Here is a 15,339-nt window from a genome sequence, read left to right as displayed (position 1 = left end):
TACATTTCACTTTTTGCTCTGGTTGAGAGATCTTATTTTAAAGGTCAATGATTTGTTTTTTTGAGGAAATATTATGTTTGTGAACATTTAAAAAAATCTGTTTTTAGAGAGACAGAGTGAGCCCATACGCAAGTGGCAGGGGTGGGGGAGAGAGCAAAAGGAGAAGGAGGGAGAGAATCTCAAACAGGTTCCACACCCAGCACAGAGCCAACTGCAGGGCTCAATCTCATGACCCTGAGCTCATGACCTGAGCCGAAATCAAGAGTCGGATGCTTTACCAAATGAGCCACCCAGGAACCCCTATGTTTGTGAACATTTAGAATATTACTATTAAAGATTCTTTCATCATGTTAAGAGGTTTAAATGGGCAAAACAAACAATTCATCTGAAGAGCTGGAACACAAAACTCCCCTTTATTATTCCTGGTGACAAATTTATCTTTGACCTCATCTCTCCCCTTCATTCTCTATTCAGTCAGTCATTAAGTCCTTTATTTTCCTTTGAAATATCTCCTGTATCTGTCTTTTACATTTTATTCTCATTGTGACCAACCATTGCTCATGTTGTTATCATGTCATCTTGAAATACTATAACCAACCTTTTGTCGGACTATTGGCCTTAAAAAAAAAAAAAAACAGTCCAAAGTTATACAAAATTCAAACATTATGGGGATATAGTTTACCAAGTGCCTTTTTCAACAATGATTAAGATAATGGATTTTCACTCTTTAAACTATTAACACAGTAGATTATATTTCAATTTTTAAAAATCTTTTTTTTTTTTTTAAAGATTTTATTTATTTATTTGACAGAGAGAGACACAGTGAGAGAGGGAACACAAGCGGGGGGAGTGGGAGAGGGAGAAGCAGGCTTCCCGCTGAGCAGGGAGCCTGATGTGGGGCTCAATCCCAGGACCCTGGGATCATGACCTGAGCTGAAGGCAGACGCTTAACGACTGAGCCACCCAGGCACCCCTCAATTTTTAAAAATCTTATTAGAATCTTTTAATATAATTTTATGCTAATATAATATTAATATACTATTATTTGACTGTATTTATAAATGATATTAATTTGTAATTTCTTTTCTTGTATTACTTTTGTTAGGTTTTGATATCAGAGTTATGCTAATTTAAAAATGAATTTGTATTCTTTATAACTTTTTGGATATATGAACTATAATTTAGCCCATATAAATATTTGATTATATTTATTAAGGACTATACTCTTTAATTAAAAACACTGGAAATAAATTGGGAAACTTACTGTCTTTTTTTCCTCTGCTCTGAAAAAGCTTACAAAAACAGGAATTATCTCCTGAGTTTTTTAATTCTATGAAAGTTTGATACAATTTTTCTCTAAAACCATTGATTGATCCTGGACTGTTTTGGAATGGGGTTATATTTTTGAATGACTTCTCTTCAATAGTTATTATCCTATTTAGGTTTTCTATCTCCTTTTGAGTCAATTTTGATAGTTGGTTTCCTAGAGAAGTGGCAGTAGCTTTTAGGGGATTCTTTTATACTTAAGAATAAAAAAGGCCACATCAATAAGAGAAAGGATAAAAACCTATGATCATTTCAATAGATGCAGAAAAAGCATTTAACAAAGTACAACATCCATTTATGATAAAAACCCTCAACAAAGTAGGTTTAAAGGGAACATACCTCAACATAATAAAGTCTTTATATGAAAAACCCACATCATACTCATTGGGGAAAAACCATTCAGGGATAGCTTTTCCCATGAAGTCAGGAATAAGACAAGGATGTCCACTCTCACCACTTTTTTTTTTTTTTTAAGATTTAATTCATTTATTTGACAGAGAGAGACACAGCAAGAGAGGGAACACAAGCAGGGGGAGTGGGAGAGGGAGAAGCAGGCTTCCCGCCGAGCAGGGAGTCCGATGCGGGGCTCAATCCCAGGACCCTGGGATCATGACCTGAGCTGAAGGCAGACACTTAACGACTGAGCCACCCAGGCGTCCCTCACCACTTTTTTAAAAAAGATTTTTTATTTATTCATTTGAGAGAGAGCAAGCAAGAGCATGAGCAAGGGGGAAGGTCAGAGGGAGAGAGAGAAGCAGACTTCCAGCTGAGCAGGGTGCACAACTTGGGGCTCAATCCCAGGACCCCAGGATCATGACCTGAGCAGAAGGCAGACCCTTAACTGACTGAGCCACCCAGGTGCTCCCACTTTTATTCACCACTTTTATTCAACATAGTACTGGAAGTCCTAGCCATAGCAGTCAGACAACAGAAAGGAATAAAAGGCATCCAAATTGGTAAGGAAGAAGTAAAACATCACTATTTGCAGATTACATGATACTTATTATATACAGAAAACCCATAAAGACTCCACCAAAGAACTATTAGAACTGATAAATGAATTCAGTAAGGTCGCAGGATAAAAAAATCAATGTATAGAAATCTGTTTTATTTCTATACACTAATAATGAAGGAGCAGAAAGAGAAATTAAGAAAACAATCCCATTTACAATTACACCAAAAATAATAACATACCTAGAAAATAAACTTAATCAAAGAGGTGAAAGACCTGTACTCTGAAAACTGTAAAACATTTATGAAAGAAATTAAAGATGACACAAACAAATGGAAAGATATTTCATGCTCATGGATTGGAAGAACAAATATTGTTAAAATGTCCCTAGTAGCCAAAACAGATTTAATGCAATCTCTATCAAAATACCAACAGCATTTTTCACAGAACTAGAACAAGCAATCCTAAAATTTGTATGGAACCACAAAAGATCCCCAATAGCCAAAGTAATCTTGAAAAAGAAAAACAAAACTGGAGGCATCACAATTCCAGACTCCAAGTTATATTACAAAGCTGTGGTAATCAAAGCAGTGTGGTACTACCACAAAAACAACAAACATCAATGAAAGAGAATAGGAAACCCAGAAATAAACTCACATTATATAGTCAATTAATCTTTGACAAAGCAGGAAATAATATGCAATGGGAAAAAGACAATCTCTTCAACAAATGACGTTGGGAAAACTGGACAGCTACATGCAAAAGAATTTCCTTTCTTACACCATACACAAAAATAAACTCAAAATGGATTAAGGATCTAAATGTGAGACCTTTCTAAAACCATAAAAATCTTGGAAGAGAGCATAGGCAGTAATTTCTCTGACATTGGCCCTAGGAACATTTTTCTAGATATGCCTCCGGAGGCAAAGGAAATAAAAGGAAAAATAAACTATTGTGACTGTATCAAAATAAAAAGCCTCTGCATAGCAAAGAAAGCAACCAACAAAACTAAAAGACAACCTACTGAATGGGAGAAGATTCTTACAAATGACATATCCAATAAAGGATTAGAATACAAATTATATAAAGAACTTATACAATTCAACACTCAAAAAACAAATAATCCAATTAAGAAATGGGCAGGAAACATGAACAGACATTTCTCCAAAGAAGACATACAAATGGCTAGCAAGCACCCGAAAAGATGCTTAACATCACTCATCATTAGGGAAATGCAAGTCAAAATCACAATGAGATATCACCTCACACCAGTCAGAATGGTTAAAATAAACAGAAGAAACAACCAGTATTGGCAAGGAGGTGGAGATGAAGGAACATTTGTACACTGTTGGTGGGAATGCAAACTGGTGCAGCCACTGTGGAAGATGGTATGGAGGTTCCTTAAAAAATTAAAAATAGAACTACCCATGATCCAGGAATTGCACTCCTGGGTCTTTACCCCCAAAATACAAAAACTCTAATTCAAAGGGGTACATGCACCCCTATGTTTATTGCAGCATTATTTACAATAGGCAGGTTATGGAAGCTGCCTAAGTATTTATTGATAGATGAATGGATATGCTTGATCTTAGCCAAAAGGCTGAGAAGTGATTGATAGATGAAGAGGTGGTATATATACATATATGTATGTATGTATGTATGTGTGTGTGTGTGTGTGTGTGTGTGTGTGTGTATAATGGAATATTACTCAGTCATAAAAAGGGACAACATCTTGTCATTTGCAACAACATGGATGGATCTACAGGGTATAATGCTAAGCAAAATAAGCCAGTCAGAAAAAGACAAATACTATATGATTTCACTCATATGTGGAATTTAAGAAACAAAACAAACAGGGGCGTGTGGGTGGCTCTGTCGTTAAGCGTCTGCCTTCGGCTCAGGTCATCATTCCAGGGTCCTGGGTTCAAGCTCCACGTTGGGCTCCCTGCTCAGCTGGAAGCCTGCTTCTCCCTCTCCCACTGCCCCTGCTTGTGATCCCTCTCTTGTTATCTCTCTCTGTCAAATAAATAAATAAAATCTTAAAAAAAAAAAAAGAAAGAAACAAAACAAACAAAAGAAAAAGGAAAAAAAGAGACAAACCAAAAAACAGACTCTTAACTATAGAGAACAGATGGTTTCCAGAGGAAAGGTGGGTGGGGGACGGGTGAAATAGGTGAAGGGCCCTAAGAGTATACTTATCTTGATGAGCACTGAGTAATACATGGAATAGTTGAATCACTACATCATACACCTGAAATGAATATAATAAAATAAAAAAAAAGAACAACAAAGGCAAACACACACCCTTACCTGTAGTTTTCCCAGATTTTGGAGGTCCCAGAATTATAATCCTAATGGGCACAGTAGGCTTGGGTTTGGGTTGGCGGATATATTTGATTGGGTTCTTCATAAATTTTTCTTTAGTATCCTTACTAGATAAAAAATAGATATACTGACGATGGATTACAGCATGGACTGGATTCTCTGAAGTTTCAATTGGTTTGATTGTCTCTCCTTCACTTAGCTGCAATATATACACAATTGAATTCATAGGTTTAAGTTATTCAGCATTTCCTCCAAATACATTTGAACAAATTTGTAAAATAAGAAAATCTTTCTTAACAATATATAAGAAAACTAATTATAGCCAAATATTATTATTAAAGACTATGTAAAAAGAACTATTTTATACCCATATGCAATTGATGAAATCTTCACTAGCTTTCAGTTCATGACAATTATAGTTCTCCTACTTCATTTATAATGTATTTAGTGTATGTTTTTGCCAAGGAGTGTAAAGTTATTTGCATATATTCATGGGCCAATTTATCCTCACAAACAGGTCCATTCCTAAGGTGGTGTTATGGATGGAAATGTGTTCCCCCCAATTCATAAGTTGAAGCCCTAATCCCCAAAGTGACTGTATTTGGAGATTGGGCCTTTAAGGAGGTAATTAAGGTTGAGATCATAAGAGTGGAGCCCTATCCAATAAGACTGGTGTCCTTATATGAAGAGGAAGAGACACCAGAAGTGCATAAGCACAGAGGAAGGGTCACGTGGGGACATAGTGAAAAGGTGGATCATCTGCAAGCCAGGAAGAGAGGTCTCACCAGAAAACTGTCCCTGCTGGCACCTAGATCTTGGATTTCCAGCCTTAGAACTGTGAGAAAATAAATTTCTGTTGTTTGAGCCACCACATCTGTGGTACTTTGTTATGGCAGCCTGAGTAAACTAATACAGGTGGGGTCCTGGGTTATCTTTAGGGGCATACTGGTAGGACAAATCCCACAGGCATCTCATCCACATTTTATATAGGCAAAATTCCACTCACATAAACATCAAGAGCAGTCATAAAAGGGAAAAATACCTAAAAGCCTGCTTAAGGTTTAGGTATGGAATGGAGTGGGAGGAATGGTCCCACATATTTGCATTAGGTCAAGATGAGAACTGGGTAATTAATTGATGTTAGGTTTGGATATCTTTTTTTTAGAGCATCAGATGGCCAAGTATCAGCCCATACTTGACAAAGTAGGTGTGAAGCAGTACGGTTCAATTTGCTCCTTTACCAGAGCTACACCTAGACAGTTGTCACAGGTCAATGGTATTGTCAACATCAACATTTTTGGGCTGGAGTAAATGCTAGGTATAAGAAGAAACTCAGGGGTGGCGTGGGAATGTCTGCTGTATGTCTTATATTTGGTAATAAAAAAAGCTGAAAGTTTAATGATTCCATTTCAAATTCCCAAATTGAGAGTCCTTACAGTAGTTTCTGCTATTGCTCAAAATAATTAGCATGTATCCTTTCTCCTCTGTAGGTCAGATTACACATAGTGTCATTAAATCAGAAATATCAAACTGTCATGTACCCAGGGGTACCTGGCTGGCTCAGTTAAGGGGCTGCCTTCGGCTCAGGTCATGATCTCAGGGTTCTGGGATTGAGCCCCACATCGGGCTCCCCCCTGGCGGGGGAGGGGTCTGCTTCTCCCTCTCTCTACCCCTCCCCACCGCTCATGCGCTCTCTCTCTCTCTCTCAGATAAATAAAATCTTTTTTAAAAAAACTGTCATGCACCCAGAAAGCTTCCCAAACAGCCCTGAAAAATGCTTATTTAAATGCTTAAACCCTTCCTATGACCATGCACTCCTTTCTCCACAAGACGTTATTATATAGTCCTAATTATGTTTGGACATGAGCCTTTTCTCCTTAAATAGGGTTCTGACTTTGTCTGCTTCTTCCCCTTTCTTTCTCATCTCAGAGAGAAGGGCATGGCTATCTTTCAAAAACTTTCTAGGTGATTCTAATACATGCTTAACTCTACCCAATTCTCTATGGAGAGCACTGTCATATGTCTCTATATTCCAGCATGATATTTGAAAAGGTTTCTCTTGACATCCTACCACTAAGATAAAGAAGATGGCACAATTAAGTAGAACTGAAATTGACTGTGTCAATATCAACCAAGAAGGAGATTTCAGGTAAATGTACATGGCTCCATTTTGGATCCCATCTTCTGAAATACTTTTTATCAGTGACCAATAATAGTAATACATATTAATAACAACTATAACTTTTATTGAGCACTACAAAAAGCCAAACACTCTTGTAAGCACTTTACAGTAATTAACTCATTTAATCATTGTAACAATATTATAAGGTAGGGACTATTCTTATTCCCATTATGCAAATGGAAATGACTCAGAGAGGTTAAGTAATTTGTCCAAGGTTGGTCATCTAATAAGTAGTGGTTTTGAACTCAGGCAGTCTGGATACAGAGGCCATGATCTTCTCCACTGTGCTATATCATCAATGGAAATAAAAAGGTACATGGGCCGAGTGAGCAGGTCACTATCACATGACATTTTTTAATTGTCTTTATAACACTTAATATTATCTCTCAAGAACATATTTGTTTGTTTACTTATTTATTGCCTATCCTCCCTCCCCAATCCAACTAGAATATAAGCTGAAAGACAAAAGAAACCTTGTCTGTTTTGTTCACTACTCTATTCCCAGGGACTAGAACAGTGGCTGGCATATTCTTGGTTGAGATTTGTTGAAAATCATCCCACATTTGGGGTTACTGAATTCTAACTGGATTAAATCTGTTTGTCCACGCTGCATAAAAATATGGTCCTTACAAATTCTTGTTATGAACATCATTGTCACATTTTGTATTGTGTCTCACACTTTCCAGAGGACTTTATACTCTTGTATTTGATCACAGTGGCCTGGGGGCATTATTCTTTCATCTTAAAGGTAAGGAACCAGTCAGGGTCTTAGTACAGAACTAGGTCTTAGTACAGGGTCTGAGACCCTGGGTCCATTAAAGAATCAAAGAAGTCATTTGACTTGCCTAAAATTAGGTGGCAAATTAGTACTGGAGCTCAGGCCTTTAGATGTGTAGTTTGAAAATATTTCCACTACCTATCTTCAGCTACAAAGTTAAAACCAAGTTGGAATTGTGTTATCTCTACAGAAGTAGATGAAAGAGATTAAACCCTTTGATTACCATTCATTCTTCAGAAAAATAAAACAATCACATATTTTTATAGCTAGTTAAGAGTACTGTATAATGCTTACAATTTTTGAAATTATCCTCTGTCTTCTTCTTAGACATACTTAAAAAAAATAAAAGAAAGAACACAGCTTTTAGATGCATTTGCTGATATTACCTTTACAGGGTCCCAGTAGCCAAATGCGCTTACATACTTATAGGTACAGCTAAGCATTTTCTGGGCAAGGTGTGATGCTATTGGATAACATTTTTCAAAAATGCTCTCACGATTCTCCACCAGTGGTTTCAGTTTCATATTCATATTATATTGTACAATGTGGATTTTTCGAGCTCCATTGATGAGAATCACTGGGATCAAAAGCTTCTCAAATTCATCCTGATTAAAAAAAATCATAAAACCAAATATTTTTAATGGGATGAAGTCTGGTCACAGCACATAGACATTGCTGGTGAGTGACTGCTTCAGTCAAGAGAACAAATATTTTTCAGCTTCTGAGTGGCTGCATATTGGCAGCTAAAACTTTTGACCCTATGTGGCTTCCATGTTGCCCTTGATTTATTAATTTGTTTTCATAATTGCAAGTGGTGCTGGCTAAAGGGAAGACAGCCCTAAAATATGCATTTCTTTTGAAATGTTAAAAAGAAACTAAGACATAAACCAAATTGCATTTGTTCCGTTCTCAAATGTTACATTTTAAATTATGAAAAATGAAGGAAAAGTAGTAACCTGTATTACTTGTAAATTACTCATATCTGCTTCAAATTTTTCTCCCAGTTCACCTCTCAGGCGCTCAAGTGCATCCATTTCCTGTTCTTCATCTTCCTCACTCATCACTTCCTCATCTTTTGGAAATTCATCTTCAAGGATGTTGTCAATATCATCTTCATCTTCTTCAGGCTCTTCTTCACTGAAGTCTTCATCTTCTTTACCAATCTAAGGAAGAAAATATTCTCTTTTACTACATATCTAAAATATGTAACAAATAACTCTGCTAACTAATCATTTGGAATATTTTATGTAATTGGATATTGGTTGGTATGGCATTGCAACATTAGTGACATAGTAAAATTTTAAATATCTGGCACCCAGAAATTTAATTCCTTCAAGACTCTGACACCATACTGATCCCATAGTAAATACATAAACAAGATATTAAATGCTATTTATTCTTATGGTTGTGAGAAATTTACATTTATTTAGAGTTTTAATTTTAATTCCAGTTAATTAACATAGGTTATGTTAGTTTCAGGTGTACAATACAGTGAATCAAAAATCACTATTGGGACGCCTGGGTGGCTCAGTGAGTTAAGCGTCTGCCTTCAGCTCACATCATGATCCCAGGGTCCTGGGATTGAGCCCCACATCAGGCTCCTTGCTCTTCGGGAAGTCTGCTTCTCCCTCTGCCTGCTCTGCCTGCCACTCCCCCTGATTGTGCTCTCTTTCTCTGACAAATAAATAAAACCTTTAAAAAAAAAATCACTATTCATACATCACCTGGTGCTCATCACAACAAGTGCGCTCCTTAATCCTCATCATCTAATTAACCCATTCCGCCACCCATCTCCACGCTGGTAACCCTCAGTTTGTTCTCTATAATTAAGGGGAAAAATGAAGGGGGGGAAATCAGAGGGGGAGACGAACCATGAGAGACTATGGACTCTGAAAAACAAACTGAGGGTTCTGGGGGGGGCAGGTGGGGGGCATGGGTTAGCCTGGTGATGAGTATTAAAGGGGGCACGTATTGAATGGAGCACTGGGTGTTATATGCAAACAATGAATCATGGAACATTACATCAAAAACTAATGATGTAATGTATGGTGATTAACATAACATAATAAAATAAAATAAAAAAGAGTCTGTTTCTTCTTGTTCCCCCCACCTCCCCAGGTGGTTGATACCTTCATTGCTTTTGAGGTGGGGGGCTCAGGAGTTCTTGGTGGGGCGCCAACTTCCTCTTCACCATCACAGGCTTCTGGTGCTCAGGATGGCACCGGCTCTGCAAATGGCAGCCATGTGCAGATCCAGGCGGTACTTGGTTCTTGTGGATCATGTGCCTGATGCTGCTGATGGGGGCCCACACATTCTTGTTAATGGTGGTCCACATGTAGGAGGTGGTGGGTTTTCACTGGCCAGATCTCTGCTTCCTGACCACCACTACACCTTTGTGGTGGGCCGGTGGCTTCACACCCACAGCCCGTGGGTGTGAAGGAGTTATGAGCCTTCAGGTTATTGGGCTGGGCACTGTGTGTCTGCTTGTTCCTCTTGATCAGGAAGCTGGAGCAGTTCCACAGGACCATCCATTGCAGGTGGGTGGACAGGGCGCCTCTCACTACCGCCATGGAAGTCGGAAAGAGCAAGAGTCTGTTTCTTTATTTGTCTCTTTTTTTTTCCTTGCTCGTTTGTTTTGTTCCTTGAATTTCACATATGAGTGAAATCATACAGTATTTGTCTTTCTCTGACTGACTTATTTCACTTAGCATAATACCCTCTAGCTCCCTCTTCACTAACAATATTTAATGGAACTCAAAGAGAATAAATCATTCGCTAGCTGTGTTAGCTTGGACAAGATCAGTTTCCTCATCTGTAAAATAGGAATAATAAAAGTACCTATCCCACAGGGATGGTGGGAGCATTAAATTACTTAATACATGCAAAACCCTTACTTAGAAAAATATTGGGCACATGGTAAGCATGAAATGATAGCTATTATTGTTATTATTGTGCCATTATAGCTATTATTTGTTACTTTGTATAAAGCATGCTAACAGAACCGTATATGCCCTTTAGGAGTTTATAGCCCATCTGAAGAAAGAAGAATAATACATAAACGATTATTAAAGACCATGGCAGGATATTGGCACTAAGTGGTGCTCTACAGGCTTTAATATGCATCCCTCCTGCACTGCCTCCACACTCTTCTCCCTGAAGTATTCCTTCTATCAGTTGGAGCACTGCCTTCCAGTTGGAAACCTGGAAGTTTTCCTAACTCCTTGTTCTCCATAATTGCACATCGAGTTTCCAAGGACCGTAATCCTAAACAATGCCCTAGACTATCTCCTTTCCAGTACCGCCCCACTGTTGCCCTTTCATTATCTCTTGCCTGCAATCTCCTGCTTAGCTCCCTGTTTCCTAATCTTTCTACTGATTAGACCCTGGTTCCTTTCAAGAGCACCTAGAGCTGGGATTTGACCTTGCACGTGCAAGGAGTAAGATGAGAGGATAAGGTCCCTTCTTGCTCTGTGCCCAGGCTCCTCTCTCTCCAAAAGGAGTTTGCCTGTGGGGAAGTGTTTTTCAGTTCTGGTTCTTTTTTATTTGAATTTTGAAACCATTTGGTTCTCTTACTACTTTTTTCCTTACACTTTGACCAAAAAAAAAAAAAAAAATTCTGAGATTTGATTTTCTAAGGATCATTGGAAGTATGTTGAGATGAGTCCACACTGCAAACCAGGGACAACTCAGTTCTCAATGAACTTGTACTCACCTCTCTTGGCTCTACTTAATAGCTCTTTCAACTTGTTTGTTAATTAAAAAAACTATATCAGTTTAAAAATAGATTCATTTTGGGGTGCCTGTGTGACTCAATTGGTTGAGCGCCCGACTCGATTTCAGCTCAGGTCATGATCTCAGGGTCATGGGATTGAGCCCCAAGTCAGGCTCTGCACTCAGCGTGGAATCTGCTGAAGATTCTCTCTCTCTCCCTCCCTGCCCTCTCTCTCTAAAATAAATAAATAAAATCTTTTTAAAAGATGAAAAAAAATAAAAACAGATTCATTTTTGCTAAAGGATAAAATTATAAAGCATTATATAGGGTAAAAAAATTTCCCTATTTCCCATCTCTATTTCCACTTTCCTACCTAGAAATAATTTTGGTTAACAATTTTGTTAAGATCCTTTTAGATGTTTACACCCCCACACACTCCCACACACAGAAAATTATATTTTATACATAAGTGGGATCATTCTATATTGTACAACTTGCTTTTTAAAAATACAATTTAGCAGTGCTTTTAAATTTCCTTCCATATAAAAACATACATTTCATTATTCTTATTTAGCCATTTTTGCATTAAAAAAATTTTTTTTTGCTTTTTGTTTTTTTTTTAGATTTATTTATTTATTTGAGAGAGAGAGAAAGCAAGTGCACAGGGCAGGGGGTGGGGGGAAAGAGGGAGACCGAGAGAGAAACTCTAAGCAGAGTCTGCGCTGAGCACATGGAGCCTGATGTGGGGCTTGATCTCAAGATCGCAAGATTATGACCTGAACTGATACCAAGAGTCAGAGGCTCAACTGACTGTGCCACCCAGGAGCCCCTTTTATGGGTTTTTTGGTCATCTATGGAAATCGGTTTAGGAAATAACAAATTAAACAGTGAAAGGTAGACTCTTTTGACCGTTGTGATATTTGTTTTCTCTCTCATACTAGTGATGATGAGGAATTTTAGCTAACTTATATTTCTCTTTCTTTCTCTTCTGCCTATTCCCCAGTGTTAGTCATATTTTTAATTCTTTAATCCTACAACTGAGTGCCTACAACTTTATTATTTTATTTTTAATTTTTTCTAGATTTTATTTATTTATTTGACAGAGAGAAATAGAGAGCACAAGCCCGGGGGAGCTGCAGGCAGAGGGAGAGGGAGAAGGAGGCTCCCCACTGAAAAAAGAGCTGGATGTGGGCTCGTGGGCTCAACGTGGGGCTCAATCCCAGGATCCTGGGATCATGACCTGAGTGGAAGGCAGACGCTTAACCGACTGAGCCACCAGGCACCCCTGAGTTATCATTTTTAGATGTGTCTTTTGATTCCCCACAATTCAAGAGAATGTCCTTACTCTTTTCACTTTTCCCTCTCTTTAGTTTCCAAATTTTTGTCTCCAATATTTCTACATTTACATTTGTCTGTAACTGTACTTAAGTATTTAGTGCTTCATGTAGAAATTGATTCTAAGAATTGGAAGCAAACTTTTGATTGATTCTAAAAATTGAAACCCAATAAACAGCACCAGCCATATTTTAATTACATAATCCTTATTACTAGCTACAGATAGCGACAGCGGGGATACAACCCTGTATCAACAAATGTGTACCATTCTGAAGTATCAGGGTCAAACTTTATCTTTTCTTATTATGCAAAATCATGCATTTTAATTTGCCCCATATGTGGATAATGCTTTTTTTTTTTTTTTTAATCTCTCCCCTACCTCATATTTCTGGTTTGGTTTTGTTTTTTAGATGGGAGAAACATTATTCACAAAATCAAGTGGCTACTTTTTTCAGGAAGAAAATATAAAAAGCTAATTTTCAAAGATCTTAAATATCTAAAAGGGTTTCCTTTTTATCCTCATACATTATAAATAGTCAAAAATCATTTTCACTCAGAATCTTGAAGGCATTGTCTTTGTCTTCCATCATCTAGTACTGTTGGTGAGAAGTCTGATACAAATCTTATCCACATTCCTTCGTAGGTATCTTTTCTTCATTTTAAAACACTTAAAATCTCTCTATAATGAGCACTCTCAAATTTCATGAGGATGTATCTAATGTACATCTCTTTTAATTTGTTCTGCTCTGTATTCATTGAGCCCTTTGAATTTGAAGATCCTCTGCTTTCTTCAATACTGGGAACATTTCTTTCAATATTTTTAAGATTATTTCCTCACATTTTCTCTCCTTTCATTTTTTTTTTTTTTTTTGAATGCCTATTGGATGTTGACCCTCCTGGATTGACCCCACATAACTCCATTTTTTTCTTTCATATTTTCTATCTCTTGTATTTTTGTTCTATATTTGAGAAACTTCTTTGACTTTTCCTTCTAATCTTTTTATTCAACTTTTAACTAATTTACATTATATAGCTTCCATGAACTCTTTTTTGTCTGATTTTTCATAACATCCTGTTTTTGTTTTCTGGATAAAAGTTCTTGAATTTTCTGAGGGAGATTGGAATTTTTTTTAATGTTTAGTAAGGTTTTCTGAATTGCCTATTCATTTTAGGGTCAATTGTTCTGTTTGCTCATCTTGCTGCTCCTTGGTATTGATAATTTTTCTCAAGTATATGGTAATCCTTGGTTGTTCATTCATTTTTATGAATGGAGGACCAAGTTGATTAATTCAGAGCAACTGCAAGCTCTGGGTATGTGAGCAGGGCAGGTTGTATTGTGCTTCCATTTGAATGAGATATGAGAATGAGAAGAGGCAGGCAGGATGGATCTTGCTCCAAATGATGGAGGACACCAACCAACATTCCGTGGCACCTATCATCTTCAAGATGGACTATTTAATTACTTTAGAAATTATTTGCCTTTTTTTTCTTCATGGGGACAAATGTCATTGTTAATAAGGAGCTGTGGTGGCAACCTTAAATAATTTTTGTGCAATTAACTTTCCTGGACTTTCTAGATAATTGAATTATAGGCACATAATGAGTTCTGTTCTTACAGAACTTTTCAACATGTATGCTATTTTTTTTCTTATTATGTTGCTTTTGCTAGTTCCTTAAGTACAATGTTGAATTTTTTAAAGGTTAATATCCTAAAAATCTCCACAGGTTAATTCTTCATAAGAAAAAAGCTTTTATTTTTCCATAAATGGCAATTTGATCTTTTGAAACAGTGCTGATATATTACACTTTTTAGGCCTTAAGTTAGTAAATACATGTTCTAAAATTCATGGTCTCAGAGATCTGCCTCCACTATAAAGGAATAAGTTAGTTTCTAGAAGATAATAACCATAAACCATGAAGAGTACACCTCCTGCCCCACCACACACATTTTATCTCACTCATTTAAGGAGCTCGAGAGTAAACAAAGGCAGATTTTGGAAAACAGTAAAAATTTGGATGAAGCAGTTGGTTTAGGATGAGTTCTCTGATTTTGTGCATTTGCTCAGAGGGCAGCCTCCATTACAGTGGTGGTGGCACAGGGTGACTAAAACTCTGATAAGAAGCTTGGTGTCTTTCCATCTGGGGCAACCAGGGGAAGGAGACACAACCAGGGCACTGGAGAGTGAGGGTAAACTTCAGAGTTGAGAGAACTGGAGAAGGGAAGAGCAAATTTAGTTTGTAAAGACTGTCCATGTCTCTGAATCATGCACATATGGGCTATTTGAGAACAGTATCAATTGAACTGCCACCCATTGCCAGTATGACAGAGTTGGCAGGTTTAGTCTTACCAAATAAATTGCCTGCTAAAACAAAAACACCAGCCTTCTCTGGAGGTATATAACAGAGTTCAGAATTTCCAGAACATAACGTTCATAATTCTAGGATATAACCCAAAATTATTCAAAATATAAAGGATCATGAGACATGACCCATTCTCATAAGAAAAGATATTAAATACCCACTCTGGGTATTAGAGTTACCAAACAAGAACTTTAAAGCAGTTGTAATCCCTATGACCAGTGAGGAAAAGGAAAATACATGAAAAGATAGGAAATCCCAGGAGAGAAATAAAATATAAAAACAAATCAAATGGAAATTTTAGAACTAAAAAATACAGTATTTGAAATTATAAAAGATATCAGATGGGTTTAGTAGACTGGAGATGACAG

At 37.2% G+C, this 15,339-nt stretch overlaps 1 protein-coding gene and 1 pseudogene across 1 annotated transcript in view; both read right to left on the bottom strand.

Annotated features, from left to right (window-relative positions):
- Nucleotides 1-15,339, bottom strand: part of AK9 (adenylate kinase 9) — a 127,168-nt gene that overhangs the window by 15,725 nt on the left and 96,104 nt on the right. The window contains exons 27-29 of the mRNA XM_032408265.1: nt 8,520-8,726; nt 7,950-8,168; nt 4,589-4,802 (exon numbers count right to left, since the gene is read on the bottom strand). Coding sequence (XP_032264156.1) covers nt 4,589-4,802; nt 7,950-8,168; nt 8,520-8,726 — 640 coding nt within the window. The remainder of the gene's footprint in view (nt 1-4,588; nt 4,803-7,949; nt 8,169-8,519; nt 8,727-15,339) is intronic.
- Nucleotides 9,695-10,133, bottom strand: LOC116634672 (annotated as a pseudogene).

Source organism: Phoca vitulina, unplaced genomic scaffold (assembly GCF_004348235.1).
Source record: "Phoca vitulina isolate PV1807 unplaced genomic scaffold, GSC_HSeal_1.0 scaffold9, whole genome shotgun sequence".
NCBI lineage: Eukaryota > Metazoa > Chordata > Mammalia > Carnivora > Phocidae > Phoca > Phoca vitulina.
This window is presented reverse-complemented; position numbering and strand designations above follow the sequence as displayed.